Source organism: Sciurus vulgaris, assembly GCF_902686455.1.
Source record: "Sciurus vulgaris genome assembly, chromosome: 17".
NCBI classification, from domain to species: domain Eukaryota; kingdom Metazoa; phylum Chordata; class Mammalia; order Rodentia; family Sciuridae; genus Sciurus; species Sciurus vulgaris.
Genome location: NC_136478.1, coordinates 27,934,925 through 27,958,481, shown reverse-complemented (window position 1 = coordinate 27,958,481; position 23,557 = coordinate 27,934,925). Strand labels below are relative to the sequence as shown.

At 47.4% G+C, this 23,557-nt stretch overlaps 1 protein-coding gene across 1 annotated transcript; it reads left to right on the top strand.

Moving 5' to 3' along the window:
• Positions 1 to 13,427: 13,427 nt before the first annotated feature.
• Positions 13,428 to 14,970, top strand: LOC306647814 (metallothionein-3-like). The gene is made up of 3 exons (XM_079117337.1): positions 13,428 to 13,610; positions 13,850 to 13,915; positions 14,733 to 14,970. The coding sequence occupies exons 1-3, from the start codon at positions 13,580 to 13,582 to the stop codon at positions 14,840 to 14,842; spliced, it is 207 nt and encodes a 68-aa protein (XP_078973463.1). The 5' UTR covers positions 13,428 to 13,579; the 3' UTR covers positions 14,843 to 14,970.
• Positions 14,971 to 23,557: the final 8,587 nt, after the last annotated feature.

The following is a 23,557-nucleotide window of genomic DNA, read 5'->3' as shown; positions in this document are numbered from 1 at the left end:
TCAAGTCACGGGCAGGACTGGGACCTGAGTCTGCCTGACTCAGAGGCTAACTCTTGCCTATGCTGTGCGGGTGGGGCAGAGAGAAGGCTCCAGGCCATACCACCCAGACCCAGGCCAGAAGGGTCCGTGCCAATGCTTTGGAGAGCCCACAGTACACCACCCTCAAACCCCAAATTTATTACAAAACACACTGGAGCCTCCATAACTCAGGAGCTGGTATTGTCTGGCACTGTTAATCAAGTAATTCTAAACATTTGCTCCTGGTACTAACATCTCTCAGGCCCCAGGAAAACACTTCTCCATATCTTGCCTTAAGTCCTCAAAACAAAAACTGACTATATTTGAGTGCAGGAGAATTTATGAATTGTCCTAAGGCCAATATCAGAGATGGACACAAAGTCTTTTCAAAGCGCAGGGAGCTTTCAAAAGGGAAGAGGGAGAGAAAATGCAAATGAGCCGCCCCATCTGATTCTTTTTCTCCAAGAGCCTAGGTGTTGAAGAGTCGCACACCATCACTTCCCATTAGGGTGCTACATGCATGTTTTTGCCTTTCTTTGCATTTCAGTTTGTGTTTCCAGGATATTCATGGTTTCATGCTAACTATAGAAGTTGCGCAAGGCAATGAGCAATATTTTATAATACTCAGCAATTAACATCACTCATATAAATTCATATTCTCAAATGTGTGTGTATGCGCGCACATGTGTGCACACGTGCTTTGGACTAAATTGTGCACTCCCCAAATTCCTATGTCGAGACCTGAATCCCCAATGTGATTTTTTTTTTTTTTTTTTTTTGCAGGTGGAAACTTTAGAAGGTAACTAAAAAGGAAGTCCTCATGAATGAGATTAGTGCCTTTATAAGGGGAGACTCAAGAGTTGGTGTCTCTCCAGTCACCCGGAAACAAAAAAGAAAGCCCCCAACAGACACTAGATCTGTCACTTGGATCTTGGCCTTTTGTAACCCTTTCATTGATTTTTTAAAATTTTGTCAAATTGGGCTTGGGGGTGGGTAGCTAAGTGATACAGTGCTTGCCTAGCATTTGTAAGACTCTGGGTTCCATTCCTAGCAGCACACACACACACACACACACACACACACACACACACAAAATAATTAAAATGTCAAGCACATGTAAACACTTAAGAACTTTTTTGAATGTTTATTATATTTTGCTTTTTATTTTGTAAATGAAGTAATTTCCTGAATCTCTGATGAGTTAAAAGGGTTTCATTGTTAAGCTTGTTTTCTTGAATGATTTCTGCTGCTTTCGGCTGAAAGCAAGCTCTGTGGGGGCAGGCGGGGTTTGTTGACCCTCCGACTTGGATTTGGCATGCATAGGTGGCACGCAAGCCTGGCCAGACCTTAGGGTCAAAAGGCGGGGAGCTGTGCTCTGGGGTTGAGCTCTATCTGAAGGCCCAGAGCTTCCTACACTGATTACCCCACTTCCTCAGGGAAACCTGGGCATCTCAGAGTGGAGGAAATAATGGAGCTGTACACACCCAGCCGAAAGAGGCCTCGTGACCACCCACGTGGCAGCTCTACAGTCGGACCTGTCCACTGAGGCCCTGGCTTCTGCTCCCTCCCAACTCTGCTCTTCTATCTTGACCTCGATCCACCAGAACAACACAAAACACAAGAAAATCATTTTCAGACATCTCTACGACTTGATTGGAGCTATGACTTTCTCTGTGCCCCTTTACCCTCCATGCGATTTGACCCATTCTTGCATTCCAGAAATATGTTAAAATCCCTGATCCACCGACGTACTGTCCCAAGTAAACCTTCCTGGCGGCAATTTTATGGTTTTTCTTTCTTTCTTTTTTCTTTTTTTTTCTTAACCTGCCCTTCTTTAAGTTTCTTTCAATGGATGTTCAGGAAGGAGAGGTAAATCCACGGGTTCAGTCTACGTCTTGAGCTGAAAGTCTGAACTAGGCTTTTTATTGGTAATATTTTTAATCTTTGCAACAGCCCCACACGATAGGGATTATTATCTCCATTCTACAGATGAAGAAACAGGGAAGCAAAGGACCTCAAGCTCTGGCGGTACCAGCTGATAGAGTAGCCTGAAGACCCTGAGGAAAAACGAGCTGGTTGGAGAGCAATAGGGAAGCAGGTTGGCTGCACGTGACCCTGAACACTGGAGTTGGAAGAAGAAACTCCAAGGCAACAGAGTTCAGGTCAAGAAAAGGAGGGGCACGAGGAAGGTCTCAGAGGCCAACGTGCTCTGCACATAGTCAGGCCAAACCTGGACGGGACGGAGACCAGATGAGGGTGTGACAGGAGAGCAGGCGGCAGGACTGGGAGCGCAATCCCTCACGCCGGCTGCAGGGGGCGCACTGGGCCCGGTAGCAGGTGCAGCCGATGTAACCCGAGTCCTGCGGAGTGGCACGAGGGTTGAGAGCACGGTGCGCTCGATCTTGTAGGCTTGGGGACTGCTGGAGCCCAGAAAGAGCCTAGGACCCTCGAACACGGCGGCCGCTGGGAGGTCAACTCGCCATAAGCTCTCCAAAGGCCAACTTAAGGCGACGGCTGAAAACCTCCCAGATTCACAAAGCACAAAAATTTTAAATAATTTGACGATATTCATGAAAGAACCACAAAAATGTTCTTCCGATTTGGCCCCATAGGTTCACTTCTGGAAATATAAGGAATTTAGGGCAAGGGATGTAGCTCAATGGCAGAGGGCTTGCCTGGCTTGTGGGAGGCCCTGCATTTGATCCCCAGCACTAGGGGGAAAAGAATTTACCACAAATTCAGGGAAAAACAAAAAGAAAGAAAGAAACCTCACTCACAAAAAATGTTCATTGCAGTGATATTTACAATTATGGAAAACTGGAAACAAACTAAAGTCTAAATCTATTAAAATATTCAAATAGGCTAGGGTCCATGCACCCAATTTGATATGATACAACCATTAAAAATGCAAAAACAAAACAAAACAAAAACAAAAACAGGAAGTGGTTATGGTAACATTCTAAACAGAGAATGGGCTTCAATTAGTTATGCAATGGTTTTTCTTTTTCTTTTTTTATTTTAGACACAGTATCTTACTATGTTGCTCAGGCTGTTCTCAAACTCCTGGGCTCAAGCCGTCCTCCTGTCCCAATCTCCTCCTTTGCTGCGACTACAAGCCTGTGCCGCATGCCTGACTCTGAGGGGGTTTTTTTGCACTGGAATTGAACCCACGAGTGCTTTACATCCCAGGCTTTCTTTCTTTTTTCTTTTTGGATACAGGGTCTTTCTAAGTTGCTGAGGCGGGCCTAAAACTTGTGATCCTCCTACTTTAGCCTCTCCAGTCACTGGGATTACAAATGGGGCTCTGAGCAAATTTGAAATAAATAAATAAACTGCATAGACTACAAAGTGGAGAAATGAACTATACTAAAATATCAATAGTGGTTGTGTTGAAATCACAGATAAGAGATAATGTTTTTCTTTCTCCCTATATTTGTCAGAATTTTCCAAAAGTTATTCAAGTAGCATGTTTCAAAATAAATAAGTACATTTGAAAAGGGAAAAATATGTATCCTTTGAGACAGAAAATCTATCTTAAGGAATGTTATATCCTAAGGCAAAAAAGTCATGAATTTACACATACACATGCTATCAAAATGCTTATCACAGCATAAATTATAATAGTGAAGATTTGGAAACAGTAAAAATGTCTCAAAGTAGAGGGTCCACTAAATCAGTTTTGGAATGGGTCTATTAAAATAAAATTGTAGAAGTGAAATTAATGTCATGGACCGATGTTTATAATATACTGAGGAGCAATGAAAAATCACTGTAAATAAGTGTCTAGTGTAGGATTCTATCTTTATATTTGAAACATTACCTGTATTTTTTAAGTTTCCCAAAGTTTTCTACAATAGGGAAGAAAGAGAAGGGGGTTGGGGAGCAAGACCAAGCTGGAAAGAGAGAGGTGTTTTTTAAAATCTGGGTACAAGTGACCTGATTGTCAGTTTTACTTCTGAAGACAAGGAAAGGACAAAGTCTTTGAAACTGAAACCGTCTCAGAAAGTCTGGGCCATTTGACTGCAATAGATGCAGGTTAGAAAGAACTCCCGTCCCTTTCTGAGTTCAGTCTCACTGCCTACCTGCCTTTGAGGAAAAAAAAAAAAATCCCTGGGGCTGGGGTTGCAGCTCAGTGGCAGAGCACCTGCCTAGCACATGTGAGGCACTGGGTTCCATCCTCAGCACCACATGTAAATAAAATAAAGGTCCATTGACAACTAAAAAATATTTTAAAAAAGAATCCCCAATGAGTTCTCATATTTGAGCCTCATCAGGGAGGCAGGGTAGCATGGCCATCTACATTCGGTTGACTCCAAAGTCGCAAGCTGAGGCTGAGTCAGAACTTGCAAAGCAAGGCTTCTGAGTCCCCTGAACCCCTTCCCTACATGTTTGGGCTGTTAAGAATCATAGCAGGTTTGTTACAGGATAGAGTAAAGCAGGGGGGTTGTTTCAACCTTGGTCCTATTGGCATTTGGGATTCTGTGCACTGTAGGAAGTTTAGCGGCATCCCCTGCCCCTATCCATCAGATGCCAAAGGTATCGAACCATAAGCCCACCACTAGCACCACCAGCACTAAGCGTGACAACTCTTGGTTCCAGACATTACCAAATGTCCCTGGGGGGCAAAAATCACCCAGAGCTGAGAAACACTGAAGTAAGTTAAGGTGTGAGAGAACTTCAATTCTAGGTCAAGCTGCTGCCCCATCCCCATATCTGGGAAGCTAATAATTAGGAAAGGACAGAGGAAAGATTGGTTTATGCAAAAAGCTCTGGGTTCTCCCATGCTCTGCACTCTTAGTAGCATTTATCTTACCACATGTTGATTTTTTATGTTTTTGGTACTGGGGATTGAATCCAGGGGCACTTTACCACTAAGCCACATCCCCATACCCAACCCTTTTTTTTTTTTTTTTTTTTTTTTTGAGATGCCAAGTTGCTGAGACTGTCCTCAAACTTGGGATCCTCCTGCCTGAGCCTCCTGAGTTGCTGGGATTGCAGCCACCATGCCCGGCGCTTGTGTCAATTTTTATTAAACAGCTTTCTCCCCACCCAGATGTGGACTCCTGGACAAAATGGACATTATCTTACTCTACTTTGTGCCTCTCGTGTCTGGATTAAGGCACTGCTCAATACATATTTGTGATATGAAATCCATCACCATGTTATTCATTTAGGCAAAGCAGAGCAATAGAAGCTTCAAGGTAGCTTTGTTAATAGATTAAACTCAGCCTGACTCCTTTCAAGGTCCAGCCTTCAAGGGGACCCAAATGAGATTTGTTCCATTCTCACGTAGATTCATTCACTCGATGTTTAAAGGACATTTCAGGTGTGCAGGGAACTTTGCTATGCACACAGATAGGAGAGGAGGGAACTATCCCTCTCAGTTCCCACCTTCAGGAACCTGAGTCTATTGGAGAGAAGTCCCCTTTCCTACAAGTAGGAGATAATCTGAACAAGATCCAAGAGTTCCAAGGAGGGTCAGTTCCAAGGAGAGAATGTCTGGCTGCCGACAGGAGTGGAGACTTCCTCAAGGGGTGGCATTTGAGCAGGATGTGTAAGATGGTAAATAGAGGGAAATTATGTGCAGAATATCCCCAGAAGAGGTGACAGGGAGCAGAAGCACAGAGACAGGACACCTTGGGATGTATTTCTGAATTAGCATGATCACATTTGATTGGCTCAGGTGAGTGGGAGCCAGAGTATGGAGAGTTATAAAGGTAAGCTAAGGGGAACTGGGGTGTTATCTGCTAATCTCAGATCCTTGGAGATTTCTAAACAGGTGAGTGACGGTAGGGTTACTCTTACCTGAGCATCCGTCATGTCTTGAACAGTCTGCGTGAAGAATTTCATGGAACATTCATCATAACCCAACAGTTAAGCGTATTAGTATCACCATCGAATAACTGACAAAACTGGGGGATGCAAACTCTGCTCTGACACCACAGTGATTCCTTTTGAGGAATGCCAGTCTTCCAGCCACATCCTTACAGCCATCTGACACTTTACAGAAGTGTCAAAAATGTAAGTTGAAGAAAAGACAGCTGTTATAACCAATGGTGCTGAGAAAACTGGGTATCTAGGTGGGGAAGAATGAAATGAGCTTCCTGTTTTCCACCCTGCACAAAAATCGAACCAAAATGGACCAAAGGTTATGAATGAGACCAGGAACCTTGCAACGGCCAGGAGAAAGCATAGGCTGACACTCCAACGTATTGGCACAGGCACTGGCTTCCTTCACAAGACTCCAAAATCTCAAGATATAAAACCAAAAAATCAGTAAGTATGATGGCATCAAATTAGAAAGCTTCTGCACAGCAAAGAAAATGAGTAAGAGCATGAAGAGAGAGCCTGCAGAATGGGAGAAAGTCTTGGTCAGCTGCTCCTCTGACAGGCGGTTAAATCCAGAATATATAAAGAACTTAGCCAGGAACGGTGGCGCGTGCCTGTAATCCCAGTGGTACAGGAGGCTGAGGCAGGAGGATCACGAGTTCAAAGCCAGCCTCAGCAAAGAGAGGTGATAAGCAACTCAGTGAGACCCTGTCCCTAAATAAAATACAAAACAGGGCTGGGGATGTGGCTCAGAGGTGGAGTGTCCTTGAGTTCAATCCCAGGTACCCCGCCCCCAAAGAAAGAACTCCAAAAATTCAGTACCCAAAAAACAAATAATCCAATCAATAAATGGGCAAAAGAACTAAACAGACATTTCTCAAAAGGAAGAAACACAGGGCTGGGGAGATAGCTCAGCTGGTAGAGTGCTTGCCTCACAAGCACAAGGCCCTGGGTTCAATCCCCAGCACCACAAAAAAAAAAAGAAGAAACACAAATGACCAAGAAACATGAAAAAAATGTTCAAAATCTCTAACAATCAGGGAAACGCAAATCAAACCTATGCTTTCATCTCACTCCAGGCAGAGTAGCAATTATGAAGAATATGAGTAATAATAAATTCCAGTAAGGATGTGGGGGGGAACATTGTTGGTGGGACGCAAATGAGTACAACTAACCTGGAAAGCAGTTGGAACTCCTCAAAAACCTAGGAAGGGGGCTGGGGTTGTGGCTCACCGGCACTTGCCTAGCACGTGTGAGGCACTGGGTTTGAGCCTCAGCAACACATAAACATAAATAAATAATGTCTAAAAAAAACTTTAAAAAAAACCCCACTAGGAATGGAGCCACCATATGACCCGGCCATCCCACTTCCCACTTCTCCGACGTATTCAAAAGAACTAAGATCGGCATGCTACAGGGACATAGTCATCGCGGTGCATTCACTGATAAGACTGGCTGACAGGAGCCTGGGCTTTTATGACGTCAGCCTCCCAGTTGTCACTGCTTTATGGATGCACCTGAGCAAAGAGCCCTGCCCCTCCCTGCCCTGTCCTTGCCCCGCTGACCCCAGGGCGTCAGCAGTGATCCTCAGACTCCTGAAAAGTGTGCCATGGCCCCATCTGCCTGGCTTTAACAGGTGAGGAGGCCAGAGACAGCATGGATGTTGGCCAAAGTCACAAAGTCAGAGATCGCAGGCCACCTCTGTCCTTGTGACCTTAGAAGGAGGTTCAGTGCCTTCGGGAGCACCTGTGTTGCAGACCTTAGAGCCAGGGACATCAGGAACCCGGCCACCTTAGTGGCTCTGAAAGATGGAGGCAGCTCTCCCTGCCTCCCTCCCCGTGGGGCACCCCGTCCCACCCATGACCAACCTGGAGTAGAATCTCCCGTGTCCACACAGTGTCCACACAGTGGTCCCCAGCTAGGAGGATGCAGGAAGGGAGAGGAAAGAGAACCAGCAGTGGACATGGATTTGTGCGCTCAGGGCGCCAGCCCGATGGGGGGCAGGGCTTCCCTGACTGCCGTCCTTTGAGAACCACCTAATTTTAGTCATAATTACATATCAGCTGGCCTAGTATTATACTGAAATCTATTTTAAAAGGAAATCTTGTATCACTACTGTTGGGGAGACACTGGATCATTTGCCATAAACAGGAGGTAACCATGGTGATAAATACAGAGAAAATACAGCAAAACCATAACATTTATAGCTAGGTACTGAGGCTCCTCCCCTGTCCTTTCCCTGACTCCTCTGCCCTCACTCTGCTAAAAAAAAAAAAGTGTGGGGGCTGCTAGAGCAGCACTGGAGACGGTGCTGACATCTCAGCACCGAGCAAAGTCTCCTTGAGGTCATCAGGAAGATTGATGAGAGAACTGAAAGAGGAATCGCCTTGTTATTATGTGATTCAAGGTTAACTGGTAAAATCATCTCACTCTGGGAAGCTGGACCGGGGAATCCAACTTGAAGTCAGCAGACACAACTCAAATTCTAGTTTCAAAATAACAGAATGAATCAAACAACATTACCCTATGTAAATTTATGATTACACAAATGGTATGCCTTTACTCCATGTACAAACAGAGAAACAACATGCATCCCATTTGTTTACAATAAAAAAAAAAAAAAGAAAAAGAAAAAAAAAATTCTAGCTTCATTACAACCTTGCTGCGTGACTTTGGCCAAGACCCATGCAGTCTGTTTTCCTAGTCTGTTAAAATAAGGCAGTTTTCAGAAGGAGACTCTGGATCATTGCTCAAACCCTGGGGTGAGTGGGGTCAGGATAGGACAGAAAGGGGCAGGGCATTTTGCCAACTCAAGGGTAAAACTCCTGGGGCATCAATAGCATGGTGACATTGGGAAATCAACTTAGAAAGATTAGAATTTAGGCATCCAGAATGTAGTTGTTGCCACTCACAATGACTGCTTCGGACTCAGAGACTTGGGTCTCCAGCCGATGAGAGTGCGCCCTGACACATTGGAAAGAAGCCTGGTATAGGCTAGGTCTGCTTGGAGTGGACAGTCTGTTCTTACAGGTAGCATGAGGTCAGAGTTTTGACACCCTCCGATGTAGGAAAGCATGCACAGCACCATGGGCCAGGCTGTGGGTTGACTCAGGGCTGTTGCAGGTCATGGAGGGTCTGAGTGGAGCATTTCCAGGGTCTGTGGGACTACCTAGTAGGTGGACTTTCTTAGTTGCACACCTGAGAGTTTTGCAATTCCATGAAGTTTGCACATAAGGTATCAAAGTATAATCAACTGTCTGAGAGTGCCTAAAAACTGGAATTCATGAATTGAATTAAAGATACCAGGGCAGGCTGCATACCACGGTACTTAGATTTCAGGTGCCAGGACGAGTCACTTAATCTCTCTGAGCCTCAGTTTTCTCTCCTACAAAAATTGTATCAACAATGCTTAACATTTATATCATGTGTATGTTTAAATAGATAACAAATATCACTATTATGTATAATTATAATGCACCAATAAAAATATGAACAAGCAATATCTAACGTAAGCCAATTAGATAATGTGTAAAATTCTTAGCTCCACACAGTGTTCAACATGGCACCCGGTGCACAGAAAACTCCCAGCAAGTGAAGCCACTAGCAATTATCTGGTCAACCCATGTGAAAACTTGAGTACAGACTAGAGAAGGTCTTCTTTGAGACCACAAAGTTACTTCTAGGCAAGTTCAAACTGGAAAGCTTGAGCCTGCTAGACCAGTGCCCCTCCCCAGCTTCATCTGCCCTGTGGACAAAATTGTTTATGCAACATTCATTCATTGGAGATTGCTCCAAGAAAAGGCTTTATTTGCAGATAAGCATATTTGCAAATTCCTTTTTGCATTCCATTGTTTACCCAGGTTCCTAAAATCCTGGTCAATGGTTCAGTCCCAGGATAGTAAATTGAGAAATTCTTTGAGAAGAAGCAGTCTTAATCCTGCATTGGGATCAATTTCAACTAGGGTGTGGGACTTGCTGGGCTCTTTGTTTTTTTCTGAGACCGTCTGGGGATTTTCCATCCCTTAGTCAGTGTGAACCTGAGGGATCTCCACCCCTCAGCTACTTGTTCCTGCCCATTGGCCTTAAACTAAGTGAAAAGATACAAGTCTCAGCGAACTCCTCCCGCAAAGCATGAGAATTGCAGGCAGGGCCTGGAGTGTGGACCATGTGTGTGAGACTCAGGTGGCCCAAGCCGACACCCATAGAACTGCCATCAAGTGGAAACACAGAGCCAAGGTTGACCTTAAGGCTGAGTGTCACCCAGGAGCTCTGAGAATCAAGGCTCCCTGCAGAGTCCTCACCTGACCCCCTCATTTTTAAAAAGATGAGAACCAAAGCGACTAAAGTCCCCACTGCGTTCCAAGCACCATCCCATTTAAAGCCCGATGAATCTACAAAGCAAGAACTAACATTCTCATTTTTCCCTCGAGTGACACAAGGCACAGATACATACATTAAGTAACTTGGTAGTAATTGGTTACATTACTAGTAAGTGGTAGAATCACCGTGGGAACTCGACCAGCATGTCTTCATTCATTCATTCATCACTCATGTCATTCACGAAGCGAGTCCTGTATGACAGGCACTCTCAGGCACTTCAATACATCAGTGAACACCAGCCGCTCCCGGCCCTCCTGTGCTTAGGTTCTAGCAGGAGGAGACAGACAATATGGAAGCATTTCAAATAAATGTCATTTAATTGGTTAGAAGATGTTAAAAAAAAAAAAAAAAAAAAAAAAAGGAAAGGCTAAGCAAAGTAGAGGGGACCAGGAGGACCCAGAAGTTGAGGTGTGTGTTACAGTTTTAAATAGGCTGATCATGGTGGGCTTCAGAGGGAAAGCAAGATTGGAGTCAAGACAAGAAGCAAAGAAAGAAGCAAATCCAGGAGTTGCCTGGGTATTTTGGGGAGGAGGAGGACAGGCACCCGGGTCTGGATGACAAGATTTCACATTGTGAGAATGTTCAAGGGGTGCAAGGGGGTTGAGGGGACATGAAAGGCCTCTCAGGGGTCACGGAGGTTGAGGCCTGAGGGGTGAGGAGTTCAAGAATGAGGGGCAGGGTGTTCAGAAAGACGTTGTGTTTCTCAATATCTCGGCCATCGCTGGGGAGAAGGGAGTTTGCCATCCCAGCTCAGCAATCTGCGAGGCCACAGGGGATGAAGAGGAGGTGCCTAGATACAGAAACCCCGAGGGCCAGGGCCTCGGGAAGAGGAATGTGAGGCCAGAGTCCCCTCAGGAAAAATGAAAACAGGTACAGACACAAGTCTGGTGCCAGGGTTGGGGGCTGGGAACCACTGAACCACCCTGGGCTTTAGGCTCAAAACGCTGAGATGATAAAGGACCTCATCTCCTCCTCTGCCTCCTCCATATTCTCCTCCTTGTTCTTCTCATTTTTTTTCCCTCTTTATTCCACTTTACATAGACCAATACATGTTGGTCCTGCAAAGAAAGGTTTAAAGAAACTAGCTAGCTGGGGCCCTCTGTGGAGGCCGTTTAGAGGCCTCCAGGCCGCTAACATTCGGGGAGAGGGATTTCCGGCTCATATTTTTTAGAACTTGTCCAGCTCCTATGGGGATCCGAGGCTCAGCTTTACGAAGGGGACAGCTGGAGCTGTGCTAAGTCTCTCCTTGGAGTCCCAGTATCCCCTTCCTGCAAAACCAAAGTCCGAAGCCTTCCCTAGGGAGCAGCCTCAGAACCCCTACGAAGAGGGAGAGATGGGGCTCCCAGGATGTCTCTAAAGGGAAATGAAATTTAGGGTGAGAGAGGTATTCAGAGCCTTTGAGAGGACTTGTGGAGGAACTTCCACTCTGGGGAGGGAAATGGATGTTCCAGCCACTTAAGGATGCTGACCCCTCTGCCCTCTGGCCTCCAGTTTTCAAACACGGTACTACAAGAACTTGGGATTATCTTTTTTTTTTTTTTTTTTTTTTTTTTTTTTGTAAACTCCTTTCCTAAGCAAGCCTTGTCTCTCAGGTGAAGTCTAAGACAATTACGTGAAAGGCCTCTGCACCACAGGCAGGAAAAGTGAGTGCTCCCTGTGGGAGTCACCATATGGCCATCATGTCTGGACCCCAGCCTCCTCTCTCTGAAGACTGTGACCCATTGTCTCTTGCTTTTCCTTTGTTCCCCTGCTTCCTGGGGATCGAATGTCTTTATTTTCCCTGTGAGGACACTGGGATTTCCAGCAAGGACATGAATGGCTAACCAGTGTCAGAAATAACATTTCCACAGGCACAGCCTCTGACTCTCAATGTAACATTTCGGACTCTATTTTTGGCTTTGGAGGACAGCTGCCTGCCCTCTCTGGGCCCAGGGCTGTGCTTTAAATTTTTTTCATCTTGGGGCAGATTTCTTCACCATGTTTCCCACTGTGACTGGTTCTTCACCTAAAACTGGCCCTGTCCTTCCTTTGGGACCATCCTAATGCTTTTCCCCTACCCCACAACCCTGTCTCCAACTCTGTGAAAATGTTGGCAAGCAAGGCAGATTTTTGGAAAGTCTCAGAGGGACCAAGGAGACAGACCATAGACCACACAATGGCATTTTAAGATGCCCTTCACAGAGCGCCTCTTCTAGCCCTGTCCCCTCCTCCCCTCTCCCCAACTTCCTGTCCCCGAGGACCCTGTCTGTTGAAGAGCAGTTTTCTCTCACTCTTTGCTTCTGTAGGGATCACCCTCAGTAACCTGCTCAGCTGCAAGGATCTTCCTGGTGGGCACCCTTGGAAGACGTCAGAGATGGAGTGCACGGTGCCTGTCCTTGTCCCAGCTTAGTCCTTGGCATATGATGTCAGAACACCAGCAATAGGTGGGGGAAGTGGGGGAGTTATTCCACAGAGCTGTATCTGGGTCTGGACTTGGGGTAGAAGGTAACTGTTCCCCGTTACCTGCAAAGTAAATTTCTTCTCACTTTGCATCTAAATCTGCTATCTAAGCATTTGGCGACATCATTGTACCTAGGCTTCCTTTTGGAAATAGATGCATCTTACTGGTCTCCTCTGATTTTGATATGCCCTTTTCCTGAATGAATGAGAGAAGGAGGGTTAGGGACCGGCCCCCACTAACACCCGCCCTGAGCTCTGGATTCCAGGCCTGGTTCTAGCTCAGGCTCATTCTGGGACCTATGCGGGTCTTCTTCTCAGGCCTTCTTTTCCTAATTTGTATAACGGAGGAATAGGAGTCAAAGATCTCAAGGTGCTGGGCAGGGTGGAGGCGGAAAGGAAAGCGACCCTCGTTGGTGCACGCCAGGCTTGATGTGACGGATTTCTTTCTCAGCACCCCATTTGGACGAAACTGCCGCCCAAAATTCTAGGATACCGGGGATTCGAGGCAGGAAAGGGTTGAAAAATGCACAAAACACCTTTGTCTCCCTCCACTTCCAGAGATGGTACGTGCGGGCTTGCTCTGGTGGTGGCTGCAGCCGCGGCCGCATCCCGGGTCCCCAGAGCCGGGAGCGGCTGAGCGCACGGCTGCCGGGCGGGTACGGGGAGATCCGGCACGGGCGCAGCGTCCCAGCAGCGCGCGCGGCGAGGACGGGGACAGCTGCCGCAGTGCGCCGGGACCCGTGCGCACAGACGGAAAGCGGGCGTTGTGCGCAGGGGCGGGCGCCCAGCGGGCTTGGCATGCGCGCCCCCGCCTGGGGCTATAAAAGCTTTGCCACCTGCTGCCACTAGCCACGCAGTGCGTCCACTTACTGCAGGAGCCAAGTCACCGTCTCCCGTGGCTGCTTGCCCCGACATGGACCCTGAGACCTGCCCCTGCCCGACCGGTGAGCCCCTGCCTCCCTCCTGCGACACAGCGCACCCCTTTGCTGGCAAAGAACCCCACACCCCACGCCTTCGCTCAAGGACACTTGGGGGAGGGGCCCCTTAGTTCCCATTTTGAACCTCGTGAAGGATGAGGATGCCTATGTCGCGAAGAGCACGGGGATTCGGCGCATCTCCTCCTAGGCCTGGGGCCACCGGGGTCTTACTGCATTAACCCTTCCTGTGGCCTCGCCCACTCCAGGTGGTTCCTGCACCTGCACTGACTCCTGCAAGTGCGAGGGATGCAAATGCACCAACTGCAAGAAGAGTGAGTGCACCCCCGCCGCCAGCCCCTTCCCCCCTCGGCGTCTGGCTGGATACCGAGGGACCCCCAGGCCCCGCATCCACAAGCCCCAGGACAGACATTAAAATACAGAAGCGTAGAGACTGATACAGTGGGGAGGCGGTGAGATGTTTTTGTTAATTTCCAGAAGATTTGAGCGGGCAGCTGGGGATGGAGAACAGCTCCTCCGGTCCAGCCTCTCCCCGGAGCCCCACTCTTCCAAACCCCCAGTGCCTGGGGAGGCGATGAGCCAGGCTGGGGGTAGCTTGGGGGTTTCAGTCCTTGGCCCATCTCAGGCCTGTGGGTTCCTCTCAATCTGACCCCCCACCTCGCAGCAGTATAAAATGCATGGAGAGAATCGGAGCGGGGAGGAAGGCTGCCTTCTTCCCTCGGGTGTAAGACCGGGCACACATCCCCCTGGATTCCCTGACCTTCCACATCTGCACCATCTCAGCTCCTCCGAGTTGAGCCTGCAAGGCCCCTTCCAAGGCCATTTGCCCTGCAAGCTTTCTCCTTAAGGCCTAGCACTCCCCGAGCTGGGACCTAAGCTCACCATGCCTGAGGGCTCCTGGCACCCACCAAAGGAGCCATGAGCGAGTACCAGGGGGCGCCCCCGTGAGAGCCCTGCATGCAGGTGGAGCACCATAGATGCTGAGTCAGACCAGGTGTGAGATTAAGAAGGCGGCAGCGACTGCCAGGCTAAACGGGATGACTCCCCGCCTCCCAGCGCCCTTCCTCTCTCCCCTCCCCTCTGATGGGGACAGGTGGGGGACTTCAGGAGGCGCCCCCATTTTGTCTGCAGGCTGCTGCTCCTGCTGCCCTGCGGAGTGCGAGAAGTGCGCCAAGGACTGTGTGTGCAAGGGCGGCGAGGGGGCCGAGGCCGAGGCCGAGAAGTGCAGCTGCTGCCAGTGAGGATGTGTCCCTCCGGGTGGCGTTGGGTGTAAATAGTGCCCGGCGGTGGTGGCCAGTGTCTGCCACGGTGGGGTCCTGTTCCCCTGCTGCCCACTGCAAGTGACAATAAACCTGATGAACAGCATGAACCAAGCCCTGGTCTCTTCTTAAAGTGGGGAAGGTGTAGAGGGGTGGGGGCCCACTCCGAGGGACCGAGGGACGGGCCAGTTCAAAGTGAAATCCTGAGCCTGGCCAGTGGTGTGGGTGGGGCGCGGATGGAGCCCTGAGGACAGTACATTCTCTTCTACCAGCAGGTAGCACTTGATCCTCCTGCTCTGCTCTGGGGAGAGAGGAGAGACCAGATCCACCAAGGTTTGTCTCTCCAGCCTGCAAACTCGCTCGCTCCATCTGTACAGTGGGAAGGGGGGAGTCAGAGCCAACCCCCAGACACAAGGGCTTGTGAGTGTGGAACTCTCTAGTTGTTCCCCTGAAAATGCCTGTTTTCAGAGTCCTTGGAGGAGAATCCAGGAGGCCCAGGACTTGTCCTGGCACACTGTCAGCTGTGTTGCCAAGGCCACCTCTGAGTGACCGGTCTCTCCAAGGCAGATTGTCCAGCTCCTTTTCAAATGTCACTTGGCAATTTGTTGCCTTCTTTGTTCCAGGGGAAGTAGGATCACAAGGCCTTTATCCACAGTGGTTCTGGTGTGATCCATTAGAAAAAGCTCTCAGACCTACCTGGGAGTAGGAGAGAAGGGAGAAATGTATCCTGGGAGACAGAAGTTTCCCCGCAAAAGGATAAAAGGCATCAAACACATCGGTTTTCCCCCAGGTTAGTTTCTCAGGATATTGCGTTCCAGAACTTGCCACAATTACTATTATTTTATCTAACAGGCTGAGTTTAGAAAAGGCGAGTGTAAGAAGAGCCAAGCCAGTTTCCAAAAGGAACAAAAGGGACTTCCTCTAACTGGCCAGCCCTACTTCTTCCAAAGCTCTAGGGAGTGGGTTTGGCTCAGGAATAGATCAGTTGACAGAGAGGAGGGTCCAAAAACAGACCCTCTGCAGCCAAAAGTAAGAGATGAACAAATCAGTGTGTGTGTGGTGAGAACACACTCATCACCTTGGCAAATCATGTAGAAAATAAATTTCAATTCACTTACATACCTAGGGGTGAAAGCCAAAGCTATGAAAGAATTTAGAAGGGGGAAGATAGGAGTTTCTTTACTTTGGGGTAGAAAGGACCTTTGAAGACGCATTAAGATTGCTAAATCTGAGATCACCTGTGCTAGGTCTGTCTACACCTTATCTTACTGAACTTTACAACTCTAGAAGAGCAGCAGTACTTAGAACTTAGAACTTAGATTGGGCAAAGAGATCTGGGGTAATTTGCACAGCTAGAACTTGGTGGAGACGAGTCCTGGACATAAGCTGCCTGGCTAAAGTTGAGGCCCTTAAACTCAACTACGATTAGTTCTCTGACTTCTGGCTTGCCTATGTCACAAAAAGCATCAAAAACAAAGTCAAATCATCTCTTACCTGTTCAGATGGCTGGTATTAAGAAGAAAGGAAGGAAAGAGAGAGAAAAGAAAGGAAAAAGTGTTGACCAGGATATGGAGAAATTGGAGCCTTTGCTGGTGGGACTATAAAATTGGGCAGCCAATATGGAAAACAGCAGGTCAGTTCCTCAAAGATTAAAAATAGAACTAGCATATGATCCAGCAATTCCACTTCTGGGTTTGCCCAAAAGAATTAAAATAGGGTCTTAAACAAGATATTTGTATGCTCTTATTCATAGCAGCCTTTACTCAAAATAGCCAGAAAGTACTGAGGAAGTAACTCGTGTCCACTGACGAATAAATGAATGGATTAATAAAATGTGGTTTGTACGTGCAACGGAATGTTAGGCAAGCTAAAAAAGCGCTGCAGTTTCAGCACACGCTACAACGTGAGTGTGCCTTGAGGATGTGAAGCGGGTGAGAGGCGTCCATCACGAAAGGGTGAGTCTTGTTTGGCTCCATTTGTACCAGGAGCTGTGGTTGGGGGAGTGAACATTGTTTCATGGGCCTTGAGTTTCAGTTTTACAAGATGAAGAGTTCTAGAAATTGGTTGTACAACCGCTTCACTGTGCCTAACATCATTGAATTGTACACTCGAAAAAACTTAAGATGCCAGGCGTGGTGGTGACTCAGGAGATTGAGGCAGGAGGACTGAGTTCAAAGACAGCTTTAGCAACTTAGAAAGGCCCGAAGCAACTTTGTGAGACCCAGTCTCAAAATAAAAAATAGTGGGCTGGGGATATAGCTCAGTTGGTAGTGTGCTTGCCTTGCAAGCACAAGGCCCTGGGTTCAATCCCCAGCACTGCAAAAATAAATAAATAAGTAAAAAATAAAAAGGGCTGGGGAGGTGGCTCAGTGGTTAAGCACCCCTGGGTTCAATACCTGGTACCCCCTCCCCCAAAAAAATCTGAAGATGGTACATTTTGGGCTGGGGTTGTGGCTCAGTGGTAGAGTACTTGCTTAGCATGTGCAAGGCACTGGGTTCGATTGTCAGCACTGCATATAAATAAATAAAATAAAGGTCTATCAACATCTAAAAAATTTAAAAAAAAAAGATGGTACATTTTGTGTTATGTGTATTTCACCACCACTATTAAAACAATAAAGTGCTGGGCACTGGTGTACACCTGTAATCCCAGCCACTAGGGAGGCTGAGGCAGTAGGATCACAAGTTCAATGCCAGCCTCAGCAACTTAGTGAGACCCTGTCTCAATATACAAATAAAAGTAGCTCAATGGTTAAGCACCCCTGAGATCAATCCCCAGTACCAAACAAAAGCAAAATCCCAAAAGCTAACTGCAATAGAAAATATTTGCTGTATGTGTGTGCTGTGGACTGAACTGTGTCCCCCAACTCCTGTTGACATAGGACCTCTGATGGGTTAGTCGGGAGCCAATGACTACAGGACTGACTCAGTGGCTCAGTGTTAAGTGCCCCTGGGTTCAATCCCCAGTAACCCCCCAAAAAAATAGATGATCATAATAAGCACCTAATAAAAACAGTGAGGTAAGTCTGTGGACATTTCCACGGGAAGGAAAGACCTCCCCAACCCATCATCAAGCCAAAAAAACCAACTGTAGAAGAGTGCATTCAGGGTAATGCTAACCACATTTCTTTTTTAAAAAAAATGAAAATTCTACATTTATATAAATGTACAGAAAGAAAGTGGGAGACTCCAGCGGGGTGTTCCAGGAGCATCAGGGAGCCTGTGGCTTTATCCACACTCACATTTCCCCTCTGTTTGACTGAGTTTTAAGGATGCAAGTAAGCCCTCCAACTCGCCTCTCTTTTCACTCAACAATCTGTGTAGGTTCTTTCCACCCTGCGAGGTAGAACTGTCATGAGACTGCTGCAGAGACTGTCATGCAAGGGTCATTGTGGTTCCTGTTCAAACCCTCGTCCGGGCTGGTGGATGAACATTTAGGTGGCTTCCACCTTCCCATCAGGCAGACAGTGGTTCCATCTCGCAAACTGGTGTCAGAATTCCCTGGGTTCTGAGCCGACATGTGTAACTGCCGGAATGCAGGAAACGGCCCTTTCTACGTTTAGTCCTTGCCGCTCGGCAGTCCCCGGAGGCGTTCCAATACACACCCCGCCAGCAGTGTCCAACAGTTTTTAATGCTCCATTATCAGTCCGAGGCGATAACCTTGCATTTTTGTCAACCTAATGGGTAAAAACATGACATCCCAGTTAAATCGCACCTGCTCTCTTAGCAGTGAGGCTGAACATCTTTCTGTTGGTTGGTTTATTGGCCGTGTTGTTGTCATTTCTGTGAACTTGTGGTTCATGTCTTTTGTTCTTTTTTCTACTTGGTTAGTCATCATTTTATTGATCTGTAGAAGCTCTTTATATATTTTGACCACGGGTCCTTTGTCTTCCATTTACTTTTGGTTTTCCAGAAAGTTCTCAAAGTTTCTAGCCCATTAGAGGCATTCTTTTTTAAAGACATTTTTTGAATCGAGTTTAGATGCCATAAAACTCACGCATTATAAGTATACTATTCAATGGTATTAGCAAATTTTTAGAGTTATGCAACCATCACAAAATCCAGCTTTAGAACATTCCATCATCCAGGTTCCCCTGTGTCTGTTTGCAGTTCATCCCACCCACGTCACTAGGTCCCTAGGTAACCACTGTTTTTCTGTTTCTGTGTTTGCCTTCTCTTGACAGTTCTTTTACCTGAACTCATACAATATATGGCCCTTTACATCTGATTTCTTTCACGTAGTCTTGTACTTTTGAGATTCATTCCTTGTCATTTCGTGTGTGAGTCATTTGTTAGTTTTTCATTGCTGAGTAGTGTTTGGATGAACATTTTGCTTACCCGTTTACCAACTGGTGGACATTTGAACTGCTTTTATATTTTGATCTTTTGAATGACAGCTATGTTTGTAAGTGCTTTTGAACATTCGTGCATACGTCTTTGGGTGGACATGTATTTTCACTTATCCTGGCATTAGATATCTAGGCGTAGCATTGCCGGGATATATGGCAACTCTGTGTATAACTTTGGAAGAAAATGCCAAATTGCTTTCCAAAGTGGCTGTCTCACTTCCATCAGGAGGCATAAAGGTTTCAATTTCTCCACATCCTCACTAACACTTCTTGGTCTGTCTTTTTTATTACACCTGTTCTAGGCAAGTGTGATTTTAAACTGCATTTCCTAATGACCAAAGAAGTTGGGCAGCCTTCCGTGTGCTAATCAGCTGTTCATGCACTTTCTTTGGTGACACATCTCTCTGAATATTTTGCCCATTTTTTTTTCTTTTTCATTGTTGTGAAATGTATCTAGCGAAAGTACTGCTTTGAGGTGGGTAGGACAAGGCAGAGACACGAACTTCTTTCACATTGTGGGAAACCATCAACATCTTTCATCTCTAGAACTTTTCCATCTTCCCGAACTCCGCATCTATTCACACTGCCCCCCACTGCAGTCCCTGGTACCACCGGTCTTCTTTCCGTCTCTCTGACTCTAGGGATCTCGTGTAAGTGGAACCGTACAGTATCTGTCCTGGTGTGTTGGGCTTATTTCATTTAGCATGATGTCTGTCAGGCTCACCCATGTTGTAACATGTTAGGACTTGATTCCTATTTAAGGCTCATTCTATATGCATAGATCAGATTTTATCCATCTATTCAATAAACACTTGAGTTACTTCCACTTTGGCTGTTATGAACAAAGCTGCTGTGAACACTGTTGGTCACCTACCACCACTTTCAAGTACATTCTGGAGGCTAGTCTATCCTTATCAGGTAGATGTTTTGTCAGTAGTCCCTCCCCGTCTGTGGCTTAGTTTCTTATTTCTTAGAATATCTTTTTTTGTCATTCTTGTGCAGTGCTGGGGATGTGAGCCCAGGACCTCACGCATGCCAGGCAAATGCTCTATTACAGAGCCACATCTCCAGCCCCTTAGGAGTGTATTTTGAAGCACGAAAGTCTTTAATTTTGAGGAAGTCCAATTTATCAATTTTTTTTTCTTCAATGCAATGTGCCTACATGTATCTAAAAACTCTTGCCTAACATAAGGTCATGAAGATTTTTCTCCTATGTTTTCTTCTAAGTGTTCTATAATTTTAGCTCTTAAATATAAGTCTAGGATCCATCTGGGGTTAGTTGTTGTGTATGGTGTGAGGTGAAGTTCTAATTTTTGTTTTTCTCACATGCCATTTTCTCAATATTTTGTTGAAAACTCTATCCTTTCTCCGTTGAATTGTCTTAGCACCTTTGTCAAAAATCAGTTGACCTTATCTGCGATTTCATTTCAGACATATGTTTCTATCCTGTTCATCTGTATGCCTATCCTTGCGCCAATGCCACACAGTCTTGGTAACTCTGGCTTTCTTGTGGCTTTTGAAATTGGACAGTATGAGAGCCAGGCACAATGGTGAATTCCTGTATACCCAGTAACTCAGGAGGCTGAGGCAGGAGGATTGCAAGTTTGAAGCCAGTCTGGGCAACGTAGCGAGACCCTGTCTCAAAATAAAAAATAACACCAGCAGCTTGCAGGGCTGAGGCAGGAGGATTGTGAGTTCAAAGGCAGCCTCAGCAACAGCAAGTTGCTAAGCAACTCAGTGAGACCCTGTCTCTAAATAAAATACAAAATAGGGCTGGGGATGTGGCTCAGCAGTCGAGCGCCCCTGAGTTCAATCCCTGGTACCAAAATAAATAAATAATTGATTAAATTTAAAATAACAAAGGACTGGAGTGTGGCTCCGGGCGGTAAAGCGCCCTTGGGTTCAATTGAATAGTATGAGTCCTCCAATTTTGTCCTTTCCCTGGTGATTGTCTTCCATCATTCAGCCTGGTAGTGAGTTTCTGGTCCTCCACAGGATTTTGAGCTGGTGCAGGAGACTTAAAATATCTGCTGAGGGCTGGGGTGTGGCTCAGTGGAGAGCATTCACTTGACACATGTGAGGTACTGGGTTCCATCGTCAGCACCACATAAAAATAAATAAAAAAGTAAAGGCATTGTGTCCACCTACACCTAAAAGAATAAAATAAAATTTAAAAATTTTTAAATGTATTCCTGCTGAGTCTTAACCCAGCCTCCCTCCCTTACCTCACACACATTATGGACGCCTGAACGTTGCCTCTCTGAGCCTCGGTTTCTTCCTCTGGAAAATGTGGGTGGTCCCAGCCCCTGTCTTGTTGGGTGGATGGAGCTCCCCAGGGGAAAGCGCTGCCCGTGGTGGCCTGGATGGGGGCTGTGCAGGCGTCAGCTGCCGTGTCCCTGCTAACAGTGGTGCATGACAGAGAGTCTGTGTTTGTGGTGACAAGGGGACCTGGCCTGTTTCAGAGCCCAGGAAGACCTCTCTGAGGACCTCTCTGATCCTTTTCTAGGATCCAAACCTTCATCTGAGTTGACTTCAGGTTGCTTCTCTCCACTCCAGCCCCCCATGAGGTGGGGTGGGGGAATGTGTCCTGCTGGGGTGGCTGGTTTTTGTTTAGTTTTGTTTCTTTTCTTGTGGTTGATGGAACTTTGTTCTACTTACATGCGGTGCAGGGAATCAAACCCTATGCCTCGCACATGCTAGGCAAGCGCTCTGCCACTGAGCTACAGCCCCGGCCTCTGTCATTTTTTTTTTTTTTTTTTTTTTCAACTGGGACTTGAATCCAGATTTTAAACCACTGAGCCACCTCCCCCAGACCCCTTTTATTATTTTTATTTTGAGACAGGTTCTCACTAAGTTGCTTAGAGCCTGGCTAAGTTGCTGAGGCTGACCTTGAACCTGTGATCCTCCTGCCTCAGCCTCCCAAGTCGCTGGGATTACAGGTGTGGCCACCTTACTATTTGGAGCCCTGCAGTTCAGACCCCATGCCTTGGACGCTTCCTGAATAAATGCAGTGTCCTTACCTCTCACTAAAGATGAGTGAATACAAGACCGTCCCTTCTGTCCCACTCACCTTCTTTTGTGGGCACTCTGCCCCGCGTGACGCTCTACACAGGGGCCGAGCTGGCCCAGAGCAGATGCAGAACCGCAGCCCACAAGAGCCAAGTCCTGCCGACGGCCACAGGAGGGCGCTGCAGGCAGGTCCTGCCAACCCGGCGATGACTGCCGCCTGTGACGCCCGGATCTGGATCGGTGAGGCGCCTGGGGCCAGCAGGCCCTCCGCGCCTGGATCAGGGGGTGATTTGTTTTGCAGCAGCAGATAATAATGCACCCCAAAATGAAGGCAGGGTCAGCGGGAGGAGGAAGAACCGAGCGCAGGCGATTGGAGTCTGGGACGGGCCCCAGGGAGTCACAGAGTCTGCCTAGAGGATGGGGCCTTACCGCTCTGTGCCCGTCACCACTGCTGGCATCTGCCAGCCTTTCTACCGCCGCAGTGACAGGCAACTGTCTCTCAAGGCGGTCCCCGGACTCGGGGCCAACTCTGATTGCGAGAAAGGCCTTTCCCACCTGGAACAGAATCTGCATCCTCATAACGCCTTCCCATTGTCCTGGTTTTGCTCTGAGGACCACAGAAAGCAAACCTGACTTCTTTTCAGCAAGGCACAAACATGCAGGGGTGGGGTCACCCCTCCGGGATTCGTCCCACTCTGCTGCTTACAAGTTGGATGTGACCCTGCTACTTGGGAGTCTCAAACAGGAGGATCACAAGCTGGAGGCCAGCCTGGGCAACTGAGCGAGGCCCTGTCTCAAAAAATAGATATATATTAAAGGGATGGGGCTGTCGCTCAGTGATAAAGCACCCCAGTTTCAATCCCCAGTACTAAAAAACAGACCCCCCAAACCAGCATGTGCCTTAGAGGGCTGTGCCGGGTCTTGTTACTGGTTTTATTGGGGGTGGGGCAGTGCTGGGATGAACCCAGGGCCTTTGCATGTGAAGCGTGTGTTCTTCCACCAGCTGGGCCGCAGCCCCCCCTTGGCATTTAGGTAAGACAAACTCTCAATATCCTCAGCACAAGTGCTGAGAGGTACGGTCTGTTCCCGACTACCCTGGCAGATGAGAGATGCCACAGAGCCACTGACCGCCCATCCAGGCCTGGAGTCTGGGTCCCTTGTCCTTGAATCTGGGCCGGCGCTCTGCTTGTCCACTAGAATGTGGCACAAGTGACGGGTGCCAGGCCCGGGGCTCAGGTCTGAAAGGACTCACAGCTACTCTGCCTGCACCCTCACCCTCGCACCCTTGGGTCCTGGCCACCATAAAGACAGCCTGGTCGTCTGAATTTGCCACGCTGA

Bases quoted from the DNA above. Each gene is read 5' to 3' on its own strand.
- LOC306647814 (XM_079117337.1), top strand. From the start codon at position 13,580: ATGGACCCTGAGACCTGCCCCTGCCCGACCG. The intron at 13,611-13,849 runs GTGAGCCCCTGC...CGCCCACTCCAG, and splicing joins GACCTGCCCCTGCCCGACCG to GTGGTTCCTGCACCTGCACT. The intron at 13,916-14,732 runs GTGAGTGCACCC...TTTTGTCTGCAG, and splicing joins ATGCACCAACTGCAAGAAGA to GCTGCTGCTCCTGCTGCCCT.